Source organism: Rhincodon typus, chromosome 17 (genome assembly GCF_021869965.1).
Source record: "Rhincodon typus isolate 14 chromosome 17, sRhiTyp1.1, whole genome shotgun sequence".
Lineage (NCBI taxonomy): Eukaryota > Metazoa > Chordata > Chondrichthyes > Orectolobiformes > Rhincodontidae > Rhincodon > Rhincodon typus.
In genome coordinates, this window is record NC_063348.1 from 98,690 (window position 1) to 126,282 (window position 27,593).

At 44.4% G+C, this 27,593-nt stretch overlaps 1 protein-coding gene across 4 annotated transcripts in view; it reads right to left on the reverse strand.

Annotated features, from left to right (window-relative positions):
- Nucleotides 1-11,259: 11,259 nt before the first annotated feature.
- The window catches only part of fbxo3 (F-box protein 3), a 37,011-nt gene continuing 20,677 nt past the window's right edge, over nt 11,260-27,593 (reverse strand). For all 4 annotated transcript variants that reach the window (XM_048606993.1, XM_048606992.1, XM_048606995.1 and 1 more), the window contains 6 exons: nt 22,810-22,855; nt 22,168-22,252; nt 21,398-21,520; nt 15,226-15,341; nt 14,260-14,450; nt 11,260-11,627 (listed from right to left, as the gene is read on the reverse strand). In XM_048606993.1, coding sequence (XP_048462950.1) covers nt 11,508-11,627; nt 14,260-14,450; nt 15,226-15,341; nt 21,398-21,520; nt 22,168-22,252; nt 22,810-22,855 — 681 coding nt within the window. In that variant the 3' untranslated portion in view covers nt 11,260-11,507. The remainder of the gene's footprint in view (nt 11,628-14,259; nt 14,451-15,225; nt 15,342-21,397; nt 21,521-22,167; nt 22,253-22,809; nt 22,856-27,593) is intronic.

The following is a 27,593-nucleotide window of genomic DNA, read 5'->3' on the forward strand; positions in this document are numbered from 1 at the left end:
TAGTGCCCTCCTTCAGCACAGCTGTGATATCCTTTTTGACCAGTAATGCAACTCCCCCACCCCTTTTACCCCCCTTCTATCCCGCCTGAAGCATTTATATCCTGGGATATTTTGTTGCCAATCTTGCCCTTCCCTCAACCAAGTCTCAGTAATAACAAATAACATCAGACTCTCAGGTACTAATCCAAGGCCTAAGTTCATCTGCCTTACCTACTACACTTCTCACATTAAAACAAATGCACCTCAGACCACCTCACGGAAGCAGCAGCCTCCATTTTTGCAGCAGCAGTGGGAGCGGTGACAGTGAGGACCAGGGGGCTGTCAGAAAGGTAAGTTCTTCATTTCGGCAGCGGAGTTGAGTGGGAGTGGTTGAATTGCGCTCTGGGAAGGTGAGTGAACTGATATATTTGGGCAGCGGCTAAACCCGAGACACTCCACGTGTAGTGTCTCCCACCCACCCTCCTCCTCTGACCAAAAAAAAAGACTATGTGGTGTGTTGATAAGGTAAGGTTTTTCTTTTTTTTTATCGTGTGCTGGTAAGTAGAGTGATTGGTAAAAATTTTCTCATTTCATTTATCTATTTTTTGATATTATAGTAGGACTAAGCTAAGCTTAAGAGCAAAAATGACTGGAGATCCCAGACCCATGTTATGCTCCTCTTGCTCAATGTGGGAGCTCATTGTCCCCGATGTGCAGGAAGTGTTTCCAGCTGCAGCTCTTGTTAGACTGCATGACGGCTATGGAGCTGTGGATGGACTCACTGTGGAGCATCTGCGATGCTGAGGAAGTTGTGGATAGCACATTCAGCAAATTGGTCACACCGCAGATTAGGATTGCTGAGGGAGAAAGGGAATGGGTGACCAAAAGGCAGAGAAAAAGCAGGAAGGCAGTGCAGGTGTTCCCTGCGGTCATCTCCCTCCAAAACAGGTACACCGTTTTGGATACTGCTAGGGGAGATGGCTCACCAGGGGAAGGCAGCAGTAGCCAGGTTTATGGCACCGTGACTGGTTCTGCTGTGTGGAAGGGCTATAGTCATAGGGGATTCGATTGTAAGGGGAGTAGATAGGCGGTTCTGTGGTCAAAAACGAGACTTCCAAATGGTATGTTGCCTTCCAGGTGCACAGGTCAGGGATGTCTCGGATAGACTGCAGGACATTCTGAAAGGGGAGGGTGAACAGCCAGCTGTCATGGTGCATATAGACGCCAATGATATAGGTAATAAACAGGATGAGGTCCTACAAGCAGAATTTAGGGCGTTAAGAGCCAAGTTAAAAAGTAGGACCTCAGAGGTAGTAATCTCAGAATTGCTACCAGTGCCACGTGCTAATCAGAGTAGAAATGAAAGAATAGGCAGGATAAATGAGTGGCTTGAGAGATGGTGCAGGAGGGATGGGTTCAGATTTTTGGGACATTGGGACCGGTTCTGGGGGAGGTGGGACTATTACAAATCGGATGGTCTACACCTGCGCAGGACTGGAACCAATGAGGGTGCTTTTGCTAACGCTGTTGGGGAGGGTTTAAACTAATGTGGCAGGGGGATGGGAACCAAATGAGGAGGTTAGTGGACAGTAAGGAGATAGTAACTGAAGCCTGTAAGGAACTAGATAATGAAGTCAGTGTGACTAAGGGGAAGAGTAGGCAGAGAGCAGATGACGAACACAAAGGGTTCGCTCCCACTCAACTCCGCTGCCGAAATGGGAAACTTATCTCCCGGCAGCCCCCTGAATGCTAACATTGCATTTGTCTTCCTAACGGCCAACTGAACCTGCATGTTATCCTTAAGAGAATCCTAAACGAGGACTGCAAAGTTCCTTTGTGCTTCAGGTTTCCAAAACCTTTCCCTATTTACAAAATAGCCAGTGCCTTCATTTTTCCTGTCAAGGTGGATAACTTCTCGCTTTATCGCACTTGGCATTTGCCACTTCTTTGCACATTTTCCTTGTCTGTCTACATCTTTCTGCAACTTCCCCACTTCATCACCACTACCCATCCCTGTACCTATCTTTGTGTTATCTGTAAACTTGGCAACAGTGCCCATGGTTCCTTCGCCCAGATCATTTGAATAATTTGAATAGTATTATCTCAACAAAGACCTGTGAAACTCCACCAGTCACCAGCTGCCGTCCTGAAAATGACCCCTTTATCTGCCTTCTGCCAGTCAGCCAATCCTCTTTCCATGCCAGTTCCTTTCCTGGGCTCACCATCTGATTTCGCACGTTTCCTGTGGGGCACTTTGTCAACAACCTTCTGGAAATCCAGATAGATCACATTGGCTGGCTCTCCTTTGTCTAACTTGATTGTTACTCCTCAAAGAATCTATATTTGATTTGTCAGGCATGACCTGGCTTTGACAAAGCTATGCTGACTCAGCCCTATTTTACCATGCACTTCCGAGTGCTCCACAATCTCATTCTTCTTAATGATCTCTAAATTTGCACCATTGAACTGAGGACAGGCTAACTGGCCTATAGATTCCCTGCTACTTAAACAGGGGTGTTCCATCAGCTATTTTCCAGCTCTCTGGGATCCTCCCTGACTCCAATGGTTCCTGAATGATTGCTCCCAATGCCTCTGCAAGCCCCTTCAGAACTTTGGGGTGTAGTCCATCTGGTCCAAGTGGTTTATCCACCTTCAGAACTTTTTGGTTCCCAAATACCTTCTGTTTTGTGATGGCCACTATGCTCACCTCTGCCCCCTGACTCTCTTGAAGTTATGGTGTGTTAATGCTGTCTTCCACTGTGAATACTGACGTATGCTTTTTGGTTTGCTTTTATGCTAACCCTGAATTATAAAGTATAAAGGTATATAGGCTAGGTGGATTGGCTATGCTAAATTGCCCATAGTGTGCACGCTAGGCGGATTAACCATAGGAAATGCAGGACTATGGGATAGGGTAGGGTGTGGGTCTTGTGGGATGATCTTTGGAAGGTTGGTGTGAACTTGATGGGCGAAATAGCCTGCTTCCACACTGTAGTGAATCTGCGATTCATTATACGTCACCAATTCCAGAATTGCCTGTTGCCGAGTGGCCGCTACTCCCAAAAGCCGTCTCGTAGACATTCCACATGTTCCTTTTCTTGAGATCTGCTACAGATCTGATTTTCACGGTCAATCTGCATATTGCGAGGATCCCCCACGATTATTGACATCATGTCTTTGTTACTTTTCTATCACCTGATTTTCTGCCTCACATCCTGACCACTGCGAGGAGGCCTGTACATAATTCCCTTTTCTCATTTGCGGTTCCACAACTCGATGCACACGGATTCCGTGCCTTCCAACTGTATACCACTTCAGTTTCATGTCTAACTAACAAGACAACACCACCCCTCTGTCCATTGGTCTGTCTTTTTGAAAGGACAGGTATTCTTGGATATTTAATTCCCAGCTCTGACCCCGTTGCAATCATATATCTGTGATACCCACAATATTGTAGCTGTCAGTTTTAATCTGCGCTTATTCAGCTTGTTTCATATACTGCATGCATTTAAGCACAATACCCTCAGTCCTCTGTTGACTACCCCCAAACCCCTTCTCATAGTTGCCCCCATGTCTGCTGTGCCTAAAGTTTGATTGCTGACATTTCCCAAACACTCTGTCCTGTTACTCGTTCTGGAAATTTTAATAAAGTTTGCTGAGCCTTCCCTGCTTTAACTTTTTGATAATCTTACATGTAACTGAACTTACCCACCACTATTTAGCTTAAAGCCCTATCCACAACCATAGTTATGCGATTCATCAGGACTCTGGTCGCAGCATGAGTCAGGTGTAGCCATTCCATCAAAACAGTTCCCTCCTTCCCCAAAACTGGTGCCAATGTCCCATGAGTTCTGACCCATTTCTCCCAAGCCAATCCTTGAACCACGTGCTCATATCTTTCATCTTGTTGTACCTGTGCCAAAAAAGCTCATGGTTCAGGTACTAATCCAGAAATTTATCATCTTTTTGGTTATGCTTTTCAAATCAGCTGCTCAGGTCAGAATCTCTTTCCTCTTTATATCTATATTGTTGGAAACCTATGTGAACCATGACAACTGGATTTTTCCCCTCCCACTAAGTTCCTCTGCAGTCCAGATGAGATATCCCAAACCCAGCAGGCACCAGGCAGCCTTCAGAATTCTCAATCCTGGCCACAGAGGACAGTGTCTATTCCCTGACTGTACAATCCTGATTACAACTATGTTTCTCTTTCCTCCTCCTCCTTGAATGGCTCCCTGTACCATGCTGTAGTCAGTTTGCTCATCCTCCCTACAGCCCCCACTGTCAGCCACAGAGGGACCAAGGATTTCAAACCTGTTAGATACGCTCAAGGGCTGAGGCTCCCTCAGCACCACCTCCTGGATCCTCAATCCTCTATCCTCTACTCGCCTCAGTAATAGTCCCTGACCACTAACCAAATTTGTTCGAGTTAATCTAAGGCATTTGACTGCCTCCTGAAACACAGAGCCCAGGTAACTCTCTCCCTCGCTGATGTGTCGCAGCTCAGACTCCGGCTCATCAACTCTGAGCCAGAGTGCCTTAAACAACTAACACTTATTACCGACGTGTTCACGATGAACCACGATACAGTCTTCCAGTTTCCACATCATACAGGTACAACACATTCCCTGGCCTGGCATCTCTGTTTTAATTCTTTAGTTCTTAATTTGATGCTCTGGCATTACGTGCATTTGGAAAGATAGGGTTTGATTAGGAGTAGTCAGCATGCCTTTGTGCATGGGAGATCATGCCTCACAAATTTATTAAGAGTTCTTTCATGAAGTGACCAGGAAGTTTGATAAGGGCTGGGCGGTAGACACTATCTATGTGGATTTCTGTATGGAATCCAGAGAGAGCTGGCAAATTAGGTGCACAATTGGCTTGATGGTAGGAAGCAGAGGATAAGAGTGGAAGGATGCTGTCAGACTCAAGGCCTGTGACTAGTGGTGTGTCTCCTGATGGTACTGGGCCCATTGCTGTTTGTTATCTATAACAATAATTTTGTTGAGAATGTACAGGGTATGATTAGTAAGTTTGTAGATGACACAATAATAGGTGGTATCGCGTACAGCATGGAAGGTTATCAGAAACTGTAGCAGGATCTTGATCAGTTGGGAAAGTGGGCTGAGAAATGGCAAATGGAGTTGAATGTAGATAAGTGTGAGGTTTTGCAGTTTGTAAAGTCAAATCCAGGTAGGAGTTTCATGGTGAATGGTATGGCCTTAATGAGTGTAGTGAAAGAGGGAAACATTGGAGTTCAGGTGCACGGTTCTCTGAAAGTGGAGTCACAGGGAGACAGGGCAGTAAAGAAGACCTTCATCAGTCAGATTATTCCCAACTTCTATTGATTATAGAAGTTGGGAAGTTATGATGCAGTTGTACGTGATATTGTGTTCAATTGGAGTATTGTGTTCAGTTTTGGTCACCTTGCTATAGGAAGGATGTTATTAAACAATAAAGTGTGCAGAAGAAATTTATAAGGATGTTGCCAGGACTCGATGGACAAGCTCGGACAAGCTTGGACCTTTGTCTTTAGGTCAAAAATCACACATCACCAGGTTATAGTCCAACAGGTAAATTCAAAGAAACGAGCTTTCGCAGTCTTGCTCCTTCTTTAGGTTAGAGAGATGGCATCAGACACAGAATTTTAAGCGAAACATCAAAAGATCATAGCATAGGAGACTGAGGGGGGAAACGTATTGAAGTGTATAAGATAATGAGAGGCGTGGATAGGGTGCACTGAGTCTTTTACCCAGGGTTGGGGAATCAAGGAGTAGAGGGCATCAGTTTAAGATAAGAGGGGAAAGAATACATGGGGACCTGAGGGGCAACTTTTTTTACACAGAGGGTGGTACACATATGGAATGAGCTGCCAATTGAACTGGTTGGGGTGGGTACATTAACAACATTTGAAGGACATTTGGACAAATATATGGACAGGAAAGGTTTCGAAGGATATAGGCCAGTGCAGGGAAATGGGTTTGCATGGTGGACATATTGGTCAGCATGGACCAGTTTGGGCCAAAGGGCCTGTCTCCATGCCGTCGATCTCGATGACACTGTGACATAGAGCACAGAAACAGACCCCTTGGTCCAACTCGTCCAAGCTGACCAGATATCCCAAGTTAATCTAGTCCCAACTGCCAGCATATGACCCATATCCTTCTCAATCCTTCCTTTGCATATACACTTCCAGATGTCCTTTAAATGTTGTAATTTTACCAGACTTCTCCACCTCCTCTGACAACTCATTCCATACATACACCACCCTCTGCATGAAAATGTTGCCCCTTGGGTCTGTTTTAAATCTTTCCCCTCTGACCTTAAATCTATGCCCTATAGTTTTGGACTCCCCTGCCCTGGGGAAAAGACCTTGGCTATTCACCTTCTCCATGCACCTTATGATTTTATAAACTTCTAAATGATCCTCCCTCAGGCTCCAACACTCCAGGGAAAATAGTCCCAGCCTCTCAATATGCTCAACCCTGGCAACATCCTTGCAAATATTTTCTGAACCTTTTCAAGTTTCATAACATCTTTCTGATCGCAGGCAGAGCAGAACTCAATGCAGTATTTCAAAAGTGGCCATTTTGGTTTTGCATTTTGATAAGGCAAACCAGGTCAGGACTTAGATGGTCAGTGGTAGGGCCCTGGGGAGTATTATAGAAGAGATCTAGGTTAATATTTTCAAGGCCCCTTGAAATTGGAGTCACAGGTAGACAAGGTGTGAAGAAGGCTTTTGGCATGCTGGCTTTCATCACTCAGAACTTTCAGTATAAGAGCTGGGACATCTTATTTCAACTGTACAAGACGTTGGTAAGGCCACATTTGGAATACTGCATGCAGTTCTGGTCACCCTAGATTAGAAAGGGTATTATTAATGTTGAAAGAGTGCAGAAAAGATTTGCTGGGATGCTACCTGGACTAGAAGGCTTGAGTTATAAGGTGAGGTTGGATAGGCTTGAACTTTGTTCACTCGAGTGTAGGAGACTGAGGGGTGACCTTATAGAGCTATGTTAAAATCATGAGAGGCAGAGATAAGGTAGATAGCCAACAGTTTTTCGCTATGGTAGTGGTGTTTAAATCAAGAGGGCATAGGTTTAAAGTGAGAGAGGAGAGGTGAAAATAGGGTCCAGAGGGGCAATTTTTTCACACAAAGGGGTGGTAAGTGTCTGGAACGGTCTGCCAGAGGAAGTGGTGGAAGCCAGTACAATTTGAGAAACATATGGACAGGTAAATGGATGGGATAGGTATGGAGCGTTATAGACCAAATGCAGGCAAATCGAACAAGCTTAAATAGTGAAAACTGGGCAGTATGGGCAAGTTGGGCTGAAGGGCCTGTTTCCATGCTGTAGACCTCTACGACTAGTTCGGCAGGGAGTAAAGGATACAGTCAGCCAGTTAACGGAAACTGTAATGGTTTGGGAAATAAACCGACATTATCAATGACAGGAAGTCATCCTGGATCAGGATATCATGGAATAAAGCTTTGTATCCCATATCAGATTAAAAATGCCATATATAGCAATATTTATAACTGCATTTAACAGAATGTTTGTCAACTGTAGTATCACTTACAGCAGAAACTAAGTCATTCTCTTTGGTTTATTTGGAAGAGTCGATCATTCTTTGCATATGCTTTCCTCAAACCTCTTCTTGAAATCAATGTTCTGGCCTTGACTGCTTTCTGTGAATGTGCATTCCACCGGCTTACCACTGTCTGGGCGAAGACAATTTTGCTCATCTCAGTCCTAAATAGTTTAGCCTGTATCCTTAAATTGTGAGGTAGTAGGAACTGCCGATGCTGGAGTCTGAGATAACAAGGTATGGAGTTGGATGAATACAGCAGGCCAGGTACCACCAGAGGAGCAGGAAAGCTGACGTTTCGGGTCTGGACCCTTCTTCAGAAATGGGGGAGGGGAAGGGGATTCTGAAAGAAATAGGGAGGGGGGAGGCAGTGATTGAAGGTGAATAGTGAAGCAGATAGGTAGAGAGATGATGGACAGGTCAAGGAGGCAGGGCTGAAGCTAGTAAAAGGTGAGTATAGGTAGGGGGTTGGTCAGTGAGGGGAAGGTTTTCTTGTGGCCTGGGATGGAGGTGAGGGGGGAGGTGTAGGGTTGCAGTGAAATGTGCCGGGGGTGGTGGACCAACCCCATCCCAACCCCCTACCTACACTCACCTTTACTAGCTTCATTCCCGCCTCCTTGACCTCTCCACCTACCTGCTTTACTATTTACCTTCTATCACCGCCTCCCCCCTCTCTCTATTTATTTCAGAGGCCCCTTCCCCTCCCCCGTTTCTGAAGAAGGGTCCAGACCCAAAACGTCAGCTTTCCTGCTCCTCTGATGCTGCCTGGCCTGCTGTGTTCATCCTTAGATTGTGACCTTTGGTCACAATGACTAGTAAACACCATGAGATTATGAGAACTTGGGGTTGTCCCCAGGAATGCCCATCATTGATTAGGTGTCCCATGGGATTGGGTGTTTGGATTAAGGGGAAAGAACAGTGACTATGTTGTATTTGATTATTGCAAAACAAAGCGTATACAAATGCCATACTTCTTTGTAAAATCAGAGTGCATCATTGATCTCCCTTCTAATTCGGGGAAGATTCTTTGGCTCTCTCCCTGCATCAACCAGTTTCTGCTTGAATAAACATCTTCCACTTGCCTTAATCCTGCCTGCTTCCTGAGTCTCTGTCCATGGGATATGCTCCTATAGGGTAGTTAAAAGTTTTTTTTTTGGGGGGGGGGGGGGGGGTGAGGGGAAGATGGTGGTGGTTTGGGAATAAAAAATACTGCAAAGAGGAGGGAGAAAAAGAAAAGGAACCAGCAAGCAGAGGAGCAACAACTGGAGCGGCTCACCCTGCCACCATCTGTACATGGCAGAATACTACTGAAATAGTGTGAGCTGATCAGCTGTGATCTGATACAGTGATCTAGCAAATCTAAGTAAAGTTAAAGTCATCTTGTTTCAGAGGAGTTTAATAGTGGACACAAAAACAGCTACTATCCCCTTTTGAGTTGGCAGTGATTGAATTTAAGGGAGCAGAGATCCAGCCTGGGCTCAGGGAGAGGGCAGGGTAAGAAAGAGTCATAATTTTACTGGCGGTGGCAGTAGGGGGAGGTTGGTAGGGGAGGAGGAGAGTTAGGACATCTATGAAAGAGTTACAGTATGGATGAGGAAATCAGTAGCTGCAGAAATGGTGTGATAAGCACAAGGCCACAAGCTACAGATTGGGATCAAGTGCATTTGTAAATGAATTGGGGGAAAGTTTCTTTCCTGACTCATACAGAAAGTTATCAATACACACACAAGACATAATCAGAGATGGAGTAATGTATTTTCTACGAAATGGTGCGATCAGGAGGATAGCTTTGACTGAATTTGCATGAAGTTGAGGGAGGAGGGAGGATGAGGAATTGAGGGATGTACTCTGAAGACTGAGAACGGGTTTAAGTTATAATGGATGGGATATAAAGATACAATTTTCCCTGTATCAGAACAAGAATCATACCACAATTTATAGGTTAAAATGCTTAGTAAATGACTCACTTGGATTAATTTTCTTCTGCAAAAGTGAAGACTGAGACTGACTTGACAGATATTATTAAACTTGTGGATGCCTTTGACAGCAAGAACGTATATTTTTCTTTCTCTATCCTATTAATCAAATACATTTCATTTCAAAACAAGAGACCAAAAATCCAACACCTTTTACATTCACTCTGCCCAGAGGTTGCTGCTTTGCAGTTTCCTGGCTGAGTGTTGTCCATTCCCCTCTGCCCTCATGGGGTGGGAGAGAAAGAAGGTCCCAAATCTACCTGATCCAAAATGGAGATGGAGATACGGTGTCACCATTAGTTGAGGAGCCGACTGAGGGAATAAACACACAGTCAACCTGAGTCCTGTGTTGTAAACAGATGCAGTCAGAATCAGAGGTTGTTCCAAAGGTGCAGAGCAAAATCTATCAAAAAAAAATCAGATTGCACCAAGAATGGCTTTTAGGAAAACAGATCGCTGAAAATCCACTTCAGGTGTGACGGGGACAACGGCCCATAGCTGGAGAGAAATTACCGAAGAGATTGGAGTTGAGGTTACTGCTATTGGATGGAGCTGTGCTGTCATTTATATTTAAATATTTAAAATGCTGGATACTCTCAGCATGTCAGCACGTCAGACGATGAGCAGCTACAGTATCAAGTTTTTGTAGACTTCAGATAGTGAGAATGTGGCCTTTTAGATGTGATTAACATGAAGAGTGATAAATATAACAACAATCTATGACAGATTGATGAACTGAGGTAGGAGGTTTTTGCATGAAAACTAGCATCAACATGTTGGGTTCCTCGGTCTGTTAGGATGCTCTAAACATCCTGCAGCTATTGCAGAATCACCAGTCATCGGGGCCCCCAATGCACCATTCCCCAGTCAGCACTGCTACCATTTACAAGGTGCAGGTCAGGAGTGTGATGGAATACGCACACTTGCCCAGGATGGATGCAGCTCCAACAACATTCAAGATGCTTGATACCATCCAGGACAAAGCAGACCACTTGGCTGGCACCACATTCACTCCCTCCACCAATGACACTCGTTAGCAGCACTCTGTAGTTGTCTACAACATGCATTGGAGAAATTCATCCGAGATCCTTTGACAGCACTTTCTAAACCCATGTCCAGTTCCATCGCAATGGACAAGGGCAGCAGATCTCTGGGACTACTACCTGCAAGTTCTCTCTGAGCCACTCACCATCCTGACTTGGAAATATATCATTGTTCCTTCTTGTCATTGGGTCAAAATCCTGAAATTCCCTCCCTTAGGGCATTGTAGGTCAACCCATAGTGTGTGGACTGCAACAGTCCAAGAAGGCAGCTGACTGCAATCTTCTGAAGGGCAAATAGTGATGGGTAATAAATGCTGACCAGACATCGTTGACCTCCCATACCCCATGAGTGAATGAAAGAAAAAAAAAGAAATGATCATTTCCCCATCTGCTAAGTCCCGAATCACCATTCCCCAAGCAGCACCGTCCCGAATCACTGTTGACAGAGGCCCTCTTGGGAGTCAGTGTTCTCTGCTTGGTCCTTGCACCAGTGTGCAGTCCCTAACCTATAGTTTACTTATCTGATGGAACAGTTTCTTGCAGCCCCTGTCCCAGGCAGCCTGACGAAGAAAAGATCAAAATGTTTGCAACCCCCACGTATGACAATCCAACTGCGCTGACTGTTCAACTGGTTTCAATCCAAGATTATATCCACAAGGAAACAATTCTCAACCTTCAGCAATTAAACACTGTGCATTTATTCTCTTCAAAGCTGATCTACAACAAAATTTGATAAGTTAAAGGAACAAGAAGTCCTGAGTAGCTGCTGAGAGTTTGTACAGTCAACCTGAGTCCTGTGTTGTAAACAGATGCAGTCAGAATCACAGGTTGTTCCAAAGGTGCAGAGCAAAATCTACCAAAACAAAAAAATCAGATTGCACCATCAATGGCTTTTAGGAAAACAGATCGCTGAAAATCCACTTCAGGTGTGACGGGGACAACGGCCCATAGCTGGAGAGAAGTTACCAAAGAGATTGGGGTTGAGGTTACTGCTATTGGATGGAGCTGTGCTGTCATTTGAGGGATCGTGACTGCATCCAATCTGTAGAGTGCAAAACAAACAAAAATAGATTCAAATTAACAATGAGATTGAAGCTTTAGTCCAGTCAGTGCTTCTGTGTCAAATCTGTAGCATGAGGGGCCAGGCGAAAGGTCAAGAGCAAAATTAATATTGGAGAAAGAATAGTTTGCTAGGTTACAGTGAGAGGGGGTGGCACTGGATGCATCACTAACTTGGAGTGTGTGAATGCAGGATGGGCTGAATAGTTGCTCCTCTCCACCCACTGTTCCTTCTGCAAAATTACCACTGAATAGTCACAAAGGGCATTGGAAGAAAGTATGGGTGGGGGAGCATTACACTGAGTCAGGACAGAGGGTTGAGCTGGGGGTGGGGTGTGGAGAGGCTGTAAGGGGAGGGACCAAACAAGGTTGGGTCCACACAGAGGAGCAGTTCAGATCTTAGCCAAGGAGGAGAAAGGGATGATTAAGAGCGGAAAACTAGCCTACAAAAGTAAACTTGTGGGGAACATACAAGCTCTACAGCTATGTAAGGAGCAGAAGGTAATGAAGACATGAGCCTGTCAGAATAAAAGGTAAATTAGAATGGGGAACAAAAAGATGGAAGACCAATTCATAGCTAGTTTTGCTCTGCCTTCACAAAGGAGGACGCAAATAACATCCCAAAAACTTTGGAAAAACCAAGGTTTAGTGAGTAGAAAGAACCAAACTAAATCAGTATTAATAAGGAAATAGTGTTGCAGAAATTGATGGAATTAAAGGCTGATAAATTCCAACAACTCGATAATCTACATCCCAGAATGTTTTAGAATGTGGCTGTAGAAATTGTGGATGCATTGGTGGTTATCTTTCTAGATTCACCTCTTATGTGGAATCTTACTGAAAGTCTAAAGGGAATCACATTCATTTCTGAAGAAGGGTCTAGACCCGAAACGTCAGCTTTCCTGCTGCTTGGCCTGCTGTGTTCATCCAGCTCCACACCTTGTTACATCCATTGGTTTCCCTGGTCAACTCTGCTAGTTACATCCTCAAAACATTCCAGTAGATTTGTCAACCAAGGATATCTTTTTGTAAATCCATGCTGACTCTGTCTGATCCTGTCACTGTTTTCCATTAGGTCCTTTCACAGAATTATACAGTGCAGAAGAGGATGAAAGGAAGCTCATCACGTTTGTACCACCAAATCTACACTAGTCCCACCCTCCTGCAGTTGGCCCATAGCCTTTAATGTGATGACATTTCAAGTGCTTGTTTTAAAGTTTGAGAGGTTTTGCACCTGAACTATTTTCCCAGGCAGTGCATTCCAAACCCCAAAATATTTTCCTGAAGTCCCCTCTAAACTTCCTGCCTTTCACATTAAAATTATACCTAAGGGGAACAACTGCTTTTTATCCACTCTGTCCGTACCCCTCAAACAGGTCTCCCCTCAACTTTCCATTCTAAAGAAAGGAGCTTATCCAACCTCTCGTCATAGCTAAAAAGCTCCATCCCAGGCAACATCTTGGTGAATCTCTTCTGTATCCCCTCCAGTGCAATCACATCCTTCCTGTAGCGTGGTGACCAGACCTACACACAGTATTCCAGCTGTGGCCTAACTAAAGTTGTGTACAGCTTCAACATAACCTCCTTGCTCTCATAATCTATGCCTCAAGTGTTGAAGGCAAGTGCCTTGCATGCCTTCTGAACTACCTTCTTAACCTACTTTCACCTTCATAGATTTGTGGATGAGCACTTCTGAATCTCCTAGAGTCTTGCCATTCATTGAGTACTCCCTTGTCTTGTTACTTCTTCCAATTTCATTTTCTCACATTTATCAGGTTAAATTCTACCTGTCACTGAGCTGCCCACCTGACCTATCCATTTATATCCTCCTGTAACCTAACACCTTCCTCCTCACTGTCAATGACTCAGCCAATCTCTTGTGTCATTGGCAAACTTACTTACCACTCCTCCCACATTGACATCACTTATGAATATCACCAACAATAAAGAACCAAGCACTGTGGTATGCCACTGCACACAGGACTCCAATCACACAAACAGCCTTCTGCCACCACGCTTGTCTCCTGTCACTAAGCCAATTTTGGATCCAACTTACAAAGCGATGCTGGTCAAACCCTGCCTCTCTAAATGGAGATTAATTCTCTCCTTCGAATATTCTCTGATAGATTCTGGATGACTGATGAGATTCAATTGTCTGTAATTCCTTGCCCATCTCTACCAACATTCTTGTAAAGCAGAACCATATTGACAGTCCTCTGATATTGTCTCTGGCCACGGCCCATATAACTTCTTACCACCTCTCCTACAGTAATGCACCAAAACCTCCCAATTCTCTATAACCATCTGCTCAAGGACCTCAGACCATCTTCCCGAATTCTGTACCTGCATTTGCCCACACATGAACAAAGATGATACATCCTCCCCATATTGAGTATCAGGCAATACTCATCCTCACTAAAAACTCTCCTCTGTATTACTCACCCTCCACTCAATAATCTTCCATCATACTTACTCTTCGCTCGATACTCTACTCTGTAAAACTCATCCTCCACTCAGTAATCTCCTCTCTCAAACTCCCATCCACTCAATTCTCCCCCTTCTCCAATCTCATCTGGATTATTATATTTGATATCACAATGGAGATGGTAACTCACCTGATGAGTAGATGGCATTCGTTGTGGCGGGCAGACCATACAGAATCTTGGGATGGTCACATTGAAGGTGTTTCTGTGCTGGGAAAGATGGTGGAAAGTGTAGTAACCTTCCATATAACCCGAGGCAGTGGTGAAGGTGGTGCAGCTAGTGTACTCGTGCACTGTGCCAGGGCGCAGCACAGGGAATTCACCTGGAAAAGAGAGCGAGAGAAAGTGAGAGAGACAGGAAAAAGATGAGAATGAGGGAGTGACAAAGTCAGAAGTCAGTGGGAAGATGCAGGGGAGAGGCAGGGAGGTGGCAGGAAGGGAGGGACCAACACCCAAAAACTGCCCGCTGCACTCACCCACCCTGATCGGCTGGACACTGCCAGTCCCCCAATCCCATCGGCCAGACGCTGCCCCGCTATGCCACCCACACCCGCCAGGCACCCAGACACTGCTTACTCCCCAACACCAGTGCATGTGGAGAAGATGTTTCCATAGTTCGAGGGGCGAGGACCTAAGGGTATGTTCTTTGAGTGAACAGATGATCCCTTTGAACTGAGATCAGTGGAATTTCTTCAGCCAGCAGGTACTGAACTCACCGCCACAGAAGACTGTGAAGGCCAAGTCATTGACTGTATTCAAGACAGATGGACAGGTTCTTGATTATTAAAGTAATCAAAGGTTATGGGGAGAAGGCAGAACAGTGCTGAGAAACAAGATTCAGTGTAAGATCAGACTCAGTGGGCTGAATGCCCACTTATGCTCCTATATCTTATGGTCACTCACCCACCCAGCATGTGCACAGGCTCTGCTGACACCCTGAACAACCCAACCACACAACCTAAATCTTGCCTCCTTGCACAAACGTCCAGCTACCTTGCTCCCAGAGTCCTACCAGTCTCCACCCAAAGTCCTGAATCCCTTCTTCCACAGCTCCATCACTGCCCAAAGCTCCAACCACAGGGCTCAATCACTTCGTACCCACTACACCAGGACCCTGGACCTCCTCCACATCTCCATTTGCATTGGTTATTTTCCAGTACCGACTGTCCAACTGACAGGCATTATCTGGGGAGGCATCCTCCACCATTTCAATCCTGTAGTGAGAGAGAGAGAGCGAGCACAAATTAACATGAATCAAAAAGAATGGTCCTTGAGTCAGTCAAAAACATGGACCAGAGAACTGCAACTAAAAACCAGACCAAATATCAACAATTAAAAATCATGACTGATGTTACAGAACAATGCTCAGAGACTCGCAGGTGAGCTTTGCCAACTTATTATTTCTATTTAAACTTTCTGTGCTTTTTCTAATTTATTTATTGGGGTGCCACTGGCTAGGGAAACATTTATTGCTGTTCCCTAATAGTCCAGAGGGTAGATAAGAGTTAATATATTGTAGTTCTGGAGTTACACGTCGGTCAGACTAGGTAAGGATGGCAGATTTCTTTCCTAATAAAGTACATTAGAGAACCAGGTGGACCTTTTTTTTTTAAGAAAATGACAATTGACAACACTTACACAGCATGTATTCAGTAATTTAGCAAACTCTAAATAAATGAACAAAAATAAATGTTTGTATAATAATTCTTTAATAAGCCTTCAGTTATTTCTCTTTCATTTGTTCGTCTAATAAATAAAGAAATGGCAGAACATCTCAATCTCATGGACTACACAATTTAAGCAGCCACTGGTGTTCCTGCAGTACAGCTCCAAGGCCGACAGTCCTAAAAATAGTATATTACTGATGATAGACAGTCCACAGTTTCAAAATTGGATTGCCTGAAGCCAATCTGAGGCAGACTTGACACTTTTTCAGACACATTTGTTTCAACCAAGAAGTGTGGTGAGGAGCCAAGTTGGTAACAGAGCCCAAATAAAGCTGCAGTGGTTATTTGACAACAACATTAATGAACCCTTTCATCACTTTACCCATGATTTGGTAGCAGGGTGGTATTTTGCTGCATCAGATTTGTCCTAATTTTTGTATGCAGGACATACCTGAACAATTTTCCACATTGTTGAGTTCCAGTGTTGTGGCTGTCTTGGAACAGCTTGACTGATTAGTTCTGGAGCATGCACCTTCATTATTGTTGCTAGAATATTGTTGGGGCCAGTGTGTTTGCAGTATCCAGTGTTTTCAGCCATTTCTTGATTAAACATGGAGTAAGCTGAATTGGCTGAAAACTAACATCAGGGAAGAGGTGACAGCATGGTTGCAGGACTTGTGATCCAAGAAATGTTCTGGGGATCTGAGTTTACCAGGGCAAATAATGGAACTTCAATTCAACAATATTTGGAATTAAAAACTTAAAATTAACGACCATTTTTGATTGTCATTAAAACCAACCTAGTTTTACTAACGTTCTTTGATAAAGGAAATCTACCATCAACACCTGGTCTGGCCTACATGCCACTCCAGACTAACAGCAATGTCGTTAAATCTAAACTGCTCTCAGAAATGACTAAGCAAGGCACTCAATTGAATCAAACTGCTGGAAAGAATGAAAAAAGAATGATCTCCTGCCATCAACCTCAGCACCGAAAATGATAACATCAAACACTGTTGACCTGCAAAGTCTTCCTTACTGAGGGCCCACAATCCCAAAATTGGGACAGCTACTCACAGACTAGTCAAGTAACAGCTTGACACAGTCATACTCAGAATCATACCTTACAGATGATGACGCAGACACCGCCATCACTGTATCTGGATACGTCCTGTCCCACCATCAGGATCACCCAGCAGAGGTGGCAGCACCTTGGTATACAGTTGAGAGGTAGTTGCCCTGGGAGTCCTCAACACTGATTCCAGACCCCACACAGTCTCACGGCATCAGGTTTAACATAGGCAAGGGAACTTCCTACCGATTACCATGTACCCTCAGCTGTCGAATCAGTACTCCTCCATATTGAACAACATTTGGCAGAAGCACTGAGGGTGGCAAGAGTGCTAAGTGCACCCTGGGTGGGGGATTTCAATGTCCACCACCAAGACTAGCTCAGCAGCAGTACTGGTTGGGCCCGCAGCAGGTGGCAAACGAATCAATAAGAGAGATAAACATATTTGACCTCATCCTCACCAATCTGCCAGTTGCAGGTGTATCTGTCCATTACAGTATCAGTAAGACTGATCACGACACAGTTCTTGTGGAGACAAAATTCCAATATCACACCGGCTCTCTTGCACGAAATGAGGAAGACTTCAAACAGATTGAACAACTCAACACTGGGCATCCACGTGACTCTGAGAGCTATCAACACCAGCAGAATCACAGTCCAGCTCAATCCACAACCTCATGGCCCAGTATTTTCCACACTCTAGCATTACCATCAAGCCAGGGAGATAAACCTGTCTTTTTTTTATATGTTCATTCATAGGATGAGGGCATCACTGGCTAGACTAGCATTTATTGCCTATCCCTAATTGCCAAGAGTGAACCACATTGCTGTGGGTCTGGAGTCATATGTAGGCCAGGCCAGATCAGGTGAGGATGGCAGCTTCCTTCCCTATAAAACATCAATAAACCAGATGGGTTTTTCTGACAATCGAGAATGGTCATCATTGGACTCTTAATCCCAGACTTTTAGTGAATTCAAATTCCACCATTAGACATGGCAGACTTTGAACCTGAGCTCCCAGAACACTACCTGGGTCTCTGGGTTAACAGTCATGAATCCCTACAGTGTGGAAATCAGGCATTCGGCCCATACCGACTGTCCAAAGAGCATCTCACCCAGAATTCCTGTAACCGTGCATTTCCCATGGCTAATCCACTTAGTCTACACATCCCTGGACACTATGGACAATTTAACATGGCCAATCCACCTAACCTGCACATCTCTGGACTGTGAGAGGAAACTGTGGCACCCAGGGAGAACATGCAAACTCCACACAGACAGTCACCAAGAGTGGAACTGAACCTGGGTCCCTGGTGTTGTGAGGCAGCAGTGCTAACCACTGAGCCACCATGCCACCCTGCCGCCCCTTGCCATCCAACAGCAATACCACCAGGGCAGCGCCTTCCAAATTCAATGGACAGTGAATGAGCACCGCACATACCTAAAAATAAGCTGTCAACGTGATGAAGTGACCAAACAGGACTACCTGCATGCCAAACAAGACTGGCAGACCAGATGGATAGGGCAAAGTGATCCTCCAAACAAAGGATCATACAGTCATGGAGGTCTACAGCACAGAAAACAGGCCCTTCATCCCAACATGTCCATGCTGCACAATTAAACTAGTCCCATCTGCCTGCATTTGATCCACATCATGTACTTATGTACTTATGTATGTACCTGACTAAATGTTTCTTAAGTGACTAAACTACACCGGCTTCTGCCACTATCTCTGTTCCAGACACTCACCACCCTCTGTTTCAAAGAACTTCCCACTGGACCCCTCTCCTCTCACTAAAACCTAGGCCCTCTAGTTTTAAACTCCCTTCCATGGAAAATCTGCGGCTATCTAGCTTCAATATGTCTCTCATGGTTTTATAGATGTCTATAAGGTCACCCCTCAGTCTCCCATACTCCAGGGGAAAAGTCTCAACCTACCCAACCTCTCCTTACAACTCAAACCTCCCAGTCTAGGTAGCATCCTAGTAAATCTTTTCTGAACTCTTCCTTGTTTAATACGGCAACCAGAACTGCACACAGTACTCCAGATATGGTCTCACCAATATCTTGTACAGCTGCAACAAGATGTTCCGACCCCTTTACTCAGTGCTCTGACCAATGAAAGCAAGCATGCCAAAAGTCTTCTTCACCACCCTGTCAACCGGTGACTCCATTTTCAAGGAGCTATGAGCCTGTTGCCCTATATCTCTTTGTACAGTAACACTCCCCAAGGCCCTACCATTGACTATGTAAGTCCTGGCCTTGTTTGACCTACCAAAATGCAACACCTTACAGTTATCCGAATTAAACTCCATCTGCCTTTCCTCAACCCACTGACCCAATTGATCAAGATCTCACTGTATTCCCAGATAACCTTGCTCACTGTCCACTATACCACCAGTCTTGGTGTCATCTGCGAACTTACTAACCATACCTCCTAAGTTCTCATCCAAATCATTTACATAAATGATAAATAACAGTGGACCCAGTCCAAAAAACAACCCACTACCACCACCCTCAGTCTTCTACCATCAAGCGAATTTTGCAACCAATTTTCCCTGGAATCCGTGAGATTTAACCTCACTGAACAACCTAGCATGCGATACCTTGTCAAAGGCCTTGTTAAAGTACATGCAGATAACGTCTACTGCACTGTCCTCATCTACTTCCTCGGTCATCCCTTCAAAACACTCAAGTTTGAGAGACATGATTTGTCACACACAAAGCCATGCTGACTATCCCTAAGTGAGTCCTTGCCTCTCCAAATGCCGGTAGATCCTGTCTCTCAGAAACCCCTCTAAAAAAAATACCCACGACAGATGTTAGGTTCATCATTCTGTAAATCCTATGCATTTCCCTACAACCTTTCTTAAATAATAGCACAACATTAGCCATCTTCCAATCTTCGGGCACTTCACAAGTGGCTGTTGATGGTACAAATATTTCTGGTAGAAGCCTCTCAATTTCCTCCCTAGCCTCCCACAAAGTCCTGGATACACTTCATCAGATCCCAGGGATTTATCTACCTTAAGGCGTTTTAAGACTTCCAGCACCTCCTCTTCTGTAATGTGGACTATCTTCAAGACATCATTACTTATTTCCCCAAGTTACCAAGCATCCATGCCTTTCTCGACAGTAAATACGGACAAGAAATATTCATTTAGGATCTCACCTATCTCTTGTGACTCTGCACATAAAGAGCCTTGTTGATCTTTAAGAGGCCCTATTCTCTCCCTAGTTACTTTTTTGCCCTTCATGTACCTGTAGAATTTCGTTGGATTCTGCTTTACCTTATCTGCCAAAGCCATCTCATGTCCCTTTCTGGCCCTCCTGATTTCTCTCGTGTACTCTGACATCCTCTATACTCCTCAAGCAATTCACTTGATCCCAACTGTCTATACATGTCATATCCCTCCTTCTTTATCTTGACCAGGACCTCAATAACTCTAGCAATCCAGGGTTCCCTACTCCTGCCAGCCTTACCCTTCACTCCAACAGGAACATGCTGGCCCTGAACCCTCTAACTCACTTTTGAAACCCCCCCCCACTTACCAGACATCCCTTTGCCTGCAAACAGCCTCCCCCAACTAACTTTTGAAAGTTGCTGTCCAAGGCCATCAAAACTGGCCTTGCCCCAGTTTAGAATCTTAACCCATGGACCAGACCGATCCTTTTCCATAACTATTTTAAAACTAACGGAATTATGGTCACTCGTCCCAAAGTGCTCCCACTAACACTTCTATCACTTGCCCTGCCTTATTTCCCAAGAGGAGGTCAAGTTTTGCCCCTGCTCTAGTGGGGCTATCTACATTCTTTATTGAGAAATTCTTCCTGAACACACTTAAAATTTCTCTCCATCCAAACCCTTAACACTATGGAAGTTCCAGTCAATGTTAGGAAAGTTAAAATCCCTTACTATTACAACCCTATTATTGTTGCTGTTATCTGTGACCTCCTTCCATATTTGTTCCTCAGTCTCCACTATCGGGGATCCTATAGTACAATACTCTTCCACTTTTTATTTCTCGGATCCAAGTTCTGTAGTCCTGCCAAATCCAGTTGTGAACAGCAGTGGACTCTTAAAGAACTCACTGGAGGAGGCGGCTTCACAAATATCCCTATCCTCAATGATGAAACAGCCCAACTCATCAGTGCAAAAGATAAGGCTGAAATATTCAAAACAATCTTCAGCCAGAAGTGCGAAGGGGATGATCCATCTCAGATTCCTCCAGAGGCTCCCAGCGTCACAGATGTCTTCAGTCGATTTGATTCACTTGATGTGATAGCAAAGAACAGTTCTCCAACTATAAAGGCTATGGGCCCTGATAAAATTCTGGCAACAATACTGAAGAGTTGTGCTCCAGAACCTGTCACTCCCTTAGCCAACTCGATTCAACAATGTGGCAAATTGCCCAGGTACGTCCTGTACACAAAGATCAGGACAAATCTAACTCGGCCAATTACTGCCCCATCAGTCTACTCTCAATGATCAAGTTGACAGGGTTGAAGAAGAAAGGCGCAGCATACATACCTGATTCTGTACGAGAAGAAATAATGTGGTGGGTGCACCGAGCTCAATTCTGGGAGGAAGGAGGTAGCTACAGATATGATGATTTCACCAGTTCGAGCCACCCATCTTTCATCATGAATGTATCTGAGAAAGAGGGAATTGTGTCAACAGAGACTGAACTGTCTTACAGGAGAGTAGCCAGAAACAAGCCTGATCAAACTGGAACAGGACCATAAATATCTGGTGGGAACAGAAAGGCGATATACACATGGTAGGCATACATAAGAGTGCATACTCGCAGACACATGATTGCACCATTTTGGCTATGCACAATCATCTAATAATTCATGAGCAGACTGAAGTAGGATCTGAAATGGAACAATGTGCAGGGTCACGAGGAGAAGGCTGGGGAGTAACATTGACTGAATTCTTCAGGGTCAGACATGGTTGGCTGAATGGCCTCCTCTACTACCAGAACAAATCTGAGATTCAGACTGCCTGAGTGGGACACGCACATGCGGCCGTACATGCTTGCATGTGCACAAAGATGTGCATATTCAGATCCACACACAGACATCCAAATGTAGTGTACAAGGTACATGCACACCCTCCCCCAAATGCAGTGCGCGCGCACACAGGCACACACGTATGTACATACTAGAATGTGCAGGTGTACACAGCATACACACAAAGATGTATGTGTGCACACGTGAAGCACAGCGTACAAGGTGTACAGCATACACACAAACCCACAGGCACACCTAGAAAGGCAACGTACAAGGCACACTGACCGAAATATCTGGTCTCGGATGATGGGATATCGTCCAGAAATTACATTGTGAACAAACTTGGTGAACCATTCTGTGAATGAGGTGCCTGTAAAAAGGAAAAATAACATTAAAGCTTCATCTACCGAGCCTTATACTGCAGTGAGAAACATTAACCTTTTGTGATTTCATCTTGTACAACAGCGAGAGCAGATCAAATTTTGCAATGGAAAACATTCACACTTCACTGCCTAATCATACACTGTCCAACTTTTAAAGAATCTGGAGAGACCCACAGTAAGTACAAGTAGAACCTAGTGAAAGCCTACTTTTTGAGAGAGGGAGAAGACAACACCAACAGGTTAATGGAATCTGCTCAAGGCTGGTGAAGTCAGAAACTCTGGATTTGGTGTCGACGCTACTCCACATTCATTAGACAGCGTAACAACAGTGTCCAGAGAACACAGCTGACAAGAGACGATGGAACTGTGGAATTAAAACACATCACTACAGACTAACAGCTTGGTCAGTCTGTGGACAGAAGGAAAGGTGGAAAAGTGAGGTACAAAGCACTATCAAAATAAGCTGGTTTCATTCTCTGGCAGCTGAACAATAGAATCCAATTCCACAACAAGAGCGGGGACAAGAAAATCTGGAACTCCATACCTGTTAGAAACATGTCAACGACAGATGGATCACAAGCCATTTGATTCTGTGGAAGAGAGGAGAACCAAATTACTCTGGTACTACCAGACAGGAGTAACACAGTAGACACACACCACTATGAACATTGGTCAGACAAGAGTTGCAGAGCTGACATAGTCATAGAAATCTACAGCAACAGATAAAGGCCCTTTAGCCCATTGCACTTGTGCCATTCAAGAATAACCATCTAAAACTTCACTAATTCCATTTACCTGCACTTTGACTATAGACTACTAATGCCCTGGCATTTCATCTGGTCATCCAGATGCTTCTTCAAACCTGCCTCCAACACCCACTCAGACAGTTCCATATTTCACCTACCCTCTCAATTTTGTATATCTCAATCAGATCACCAGTCAGCTTCCTCCGATTCAGGGAAAACAAACCCCAGCCTATCCAGTGTATTCTCATAACTGATGCTCCCCATCTCAGGCAACATCCTAGTGAATCTTCTCTGCACCCTCTCCAGTTATAATCACATCCTTCCAATAGTGTAGTGACCAGAGCTGCACACAGTATTCTGTCTGTGGCCTGACCAATATTTTATAAAGTTTTAACAAGAATTTCCATGCCCCATATATTCAATGCCCAGGTTCATGAAGTCAGGCATCCCATAGTGGAGGCATCGACCTTCACTGACACTTTCAGGGATTGATGGACTTGTACACCAAAGTCCCTTTGTTCCTCAGTATCCCTTGGGATCTGCCATTCATATATCCTTCCCTTTCTAGAACTCTGAAAATGCATCATAAAATTCCTACAGTGCAGTAAGAGGCCATTTGACCCATCCTGTCTGCACCAAACTTTTGAAGATCATCCCAGACCCAGTCCCCACTATCTCCATAACCCCTCATTTACCACCTAGCCTGCATATCCCTGGATATTATGGGCAATTTAACATGGCCAATTCACCTAACCCGCGCATCTTCAGACTGTGGGAGGAAACCCACGCTGACATGGGGAGAATGTGCAAACTCCACATAGACAGTCACTGAACATCCAAGGCTGGAATCAAAGCCAGGTCACTGGCAGTGTGAGGCAGCAGTGCTAACCATGGAGCCACCATATCATCTCATGCTTCTCAGGATTAATTTCCAACACAATTTGTGATTTTTGTAAATGATTTGGATGAAGGAGTGGAAGGGTGGATTAGTAAGTTCGCGGACGAAATGAAGGTGGGTCGAGTTGCGGATAGTGCGGATGGCTGTTCTACGTTATAAAGGGACATTGGTAGGATGCAGAGCTGGGCTGAGAAGTGGCAGATGGAGTTTAACCCTGAAAAGTGAGAGGTGATTTATTTTGGAAGGACAAACTTGAAAGCAGAATACAGGGTTAACGGAGAGATTCTTGGCAGTGTGGAGGAGCAGAGGGATCTTGGGGTTCATGTCCACAGTTCTCCGAAAGCTGCCACCCAGGTAGATAGAGTTGTTAAGAAGGCGTATGGTGTGTTAGCTTTCATTAATAGAGAGATTGAGTTCAAGAGCCATGAAGTTACGCTCCAGCTATACAAAACCCTGGTTTGGCCACATCTGGAGTATTGTGGCCAGTTCTGGTCGCCTCATTACAGGAAAGATGTGGAAGCGTTGGAAAAGGTGCAGAGGAGATTTACCAGGATGTTGCCTGGAATGGAGGGAAGGTCTTATGAGGAAAGGTTGAGAGAGCTAGGGCTTTTCTCTTTAGAACGCCGAAGGATGAGAGGTGACTTGATAGAGGTGTACAAAATGATTACAGGTATAGATAGAGTGGACAGCCAGAGACTTTTTCCTAGGGTGGAGGTAGCTATTACGAGGGGGCATAGTTTTAAAGTGAGTGGAGGTAGATATAGGGGAGATGTCAGAGTTAGGTTCTTTACTCAGAGAGTGGTAGGGGCGTGGAATGCATTGCCGGAGAAGGTAGTGGAGTCGGCCTCATTAGGGGCATTTAAGTGGCAATTAAATAGGCATATGGATGATAGTACAAGGTAGGGTTGGAGGTTAGATAGACCTTAGGTTTAGGGTAAAAGTTTGGCGCAATATCATGGGCAGAAGGTCCTGTACTGTTCTATGTTCTATGCCAGCTGATTAACATCAGACCGTGGCCTGAAACCTCCCTGCACTGATCCCTTTGGTCACAGGCTTCCAATCACTAAAACAACACTCCACCATGACTCTTCCCCTTCTAACATGCAAGCCAATTTTTGATCCAGTTTGCCATCCTGTCTTTGATCTTGTGGAATCTTAACTTTTGGACCAGGTTTCCATGTAGACCATGTCAAAGACATTATTGAAGTCCATGTAAAGCACACCAGCTACATTACTCTCACCAATATATTCAAGTCACCTCTTCAAAAAAACACTCAATTAAATTAGAATATAGAATTTTATAGTACTGAAGGAGGCCATTCAACATGTCTGTACCGGCTCGCGAAAGAACTACCCAGGTAGTTCCATTCTCCAGCCCTCTAACTTCATCACTTGCAAATATATATAACTAAAACCTCTTATGGAAACTGCCTCCACCTCCCTTTCCAAAACTTAGAAACTCTGAGTAAAGTTTTTCCTCACATTATTCCAAGGTCTCTTGCTGACAATCAAGGTCCTGCATCCCCCTCAAAGTTGTACCATTGAGCCTGTATTGTCTGTCCGTGTTTCTGCTACCAAAATGCAATACCAAAATTATATTTCTCTGTATTGAAATTCAGCTGCCAGGTGTATGCCCATTTGTCCAACTCTGAAGTCACTCAGCACCATCCTCAAATTATGATTGTCCCGAGTTGAGTATCTGCAAATTTAGAGATTTTGCCCTCAACGCCCCATCTCCAAATCATTTATAGAAAGCAGAAAAGGTCCCAACACCAATCCCTGGGAAATACCACATTCATCTCCAATCGAAGAAATGTCCATTTTTACCTACCCTCTATTTCCTATCTTTTAGCCAATTTCTGATCCATGCTGCCAAGGGCCCAGAAATGTTTGAGATTGATAATTTGATAACCAACTTGCTATGTGGTACTCTATCAAATGCCTTCTGATAGTCCAAGTATACAACATCCAGAGCAGTATGTTCATCCACTGCTTATGTCACCTCATCAAAGAACTCAATTGAATTTGTCAGACAAGACCTGCCCTTGACAAAGCCACGTTGACTGTCTGTATGAACTTATTTTCCTGGGTTTCTTGAGCTATTCTTTGCCCCTTTCTTAAACAACGGTGTCACATTTGAATCCTCCAGATTCCGGGACTAAATCCTGTATTCAGAGGGACCTGGAAAATTTCTGTCAACGGCCCTGCAATTTGCTCCCTTACTACTCTCAGCAATCTAGGATGCATCCCATCTGTGCCTAGTGACTTCTCTAGCTGAGTGCTGCCAGCCTTTTAAACACCTTTTTTAAAAAATCTATCACTGGGCAGTAGCCCAGTTGCTCAACATCCACATTTTCAACAAGGCCATTGTCACCACCCTGTAATTTGGTGAAGACAGAAGCAAAATACACATTTAGTATCTCTAATATATAAGCAAGCAGCTTATCTCCCTCTGACTGTTGGAGGCCTGTCAGATAATCCCAGCAAAGTAATCACCTTTTTTTTTTAAACGTTTTAAGCTCTAACCAGATGGCTTCATTGGAACACCCTTCTAGGACATCCTCCATCATTACTACAATTTCCTTTATCAATAATGCAATGTAAACTCTCTTACCTCCTGGGGGTGTAACCGCAAAATAAGGGGGAGCAGATTTAGGACTGAGTTGAGGAGGAATTTCTTTACCCAAAGGGTTGTTAATCTGTGGAATTTCCTGCCCAGTGAAGCAGTTAAGACTAATTTGTTGTATGTTTTTGAGGCAGAGATAGATTTTTGAACAGAAAAGGAATTATGGGTTATGGTGTATGGGCGGGAGAGAGATGAATCCAGAAAAACATCAGCCGTTGTCTTACTGAATCACAAAGCAGGTTCAAGGGGCCAGATGGCCTAATCTTGCTCCTATTTCTTATGTTCCCATCTGAAATGGCAATACTCTGAGCTGCTTGTCCGGCCCTTCCTTCCACCATGCCTCAGTGATTGAACAATATCATATTCCCATGTGTCAATCAACACTGTTCATCTGCCTTACCTTACTCTTTGCATTAAAATAGATACAATTTAGCTTTTGCACACGTGCCTTGTTGTGCCCATGTCTTCTCCACCTGCTGGTCTCTTCTAGCATTCCTTCTATATTTGATTGGACCTTGCTCCTGACTTTACATCTGCTCTGTGCCCCACCCTCCTGCTAAATCAGTTTAAAACCTCCACAGCAACATGAGCAAACCTCAGCTAGGATACTGGACCCATTCCGATTCAGCTACAAACTGTTCAGCTTGTACAGGTGCCACTGACCCCAGAAACTATCACAATGGTCCAAAAATCTAAAATCCTCCCTCCTCCCTATCCCTTTAGCTACGTGTTCATCTAATCCATCTTCCTATTCCCATACTCAGCAGCACGTGGCACTGGAAGTAATCCAAAGATTATGGCTTTAGTAATCATCCTCTTTAATCTACTACCTAATTCTGCTGTTGCAGAATCTCATTTCTCTTCTTACCCATTACATTACAATATGTACCACGACTGCTGGCTGTTCACCCTCCATCTTCTGAATACCTTGTGGCTGCTCTGAGACATCCATGGCCCTGGCACCAGGGAGACAACATACGACTTGAGAGTCTCACTTGCTGGCAACATAACATTCGACATCTCATTTGCTGAAACAGAACCACCTCTCACTTCCCTTT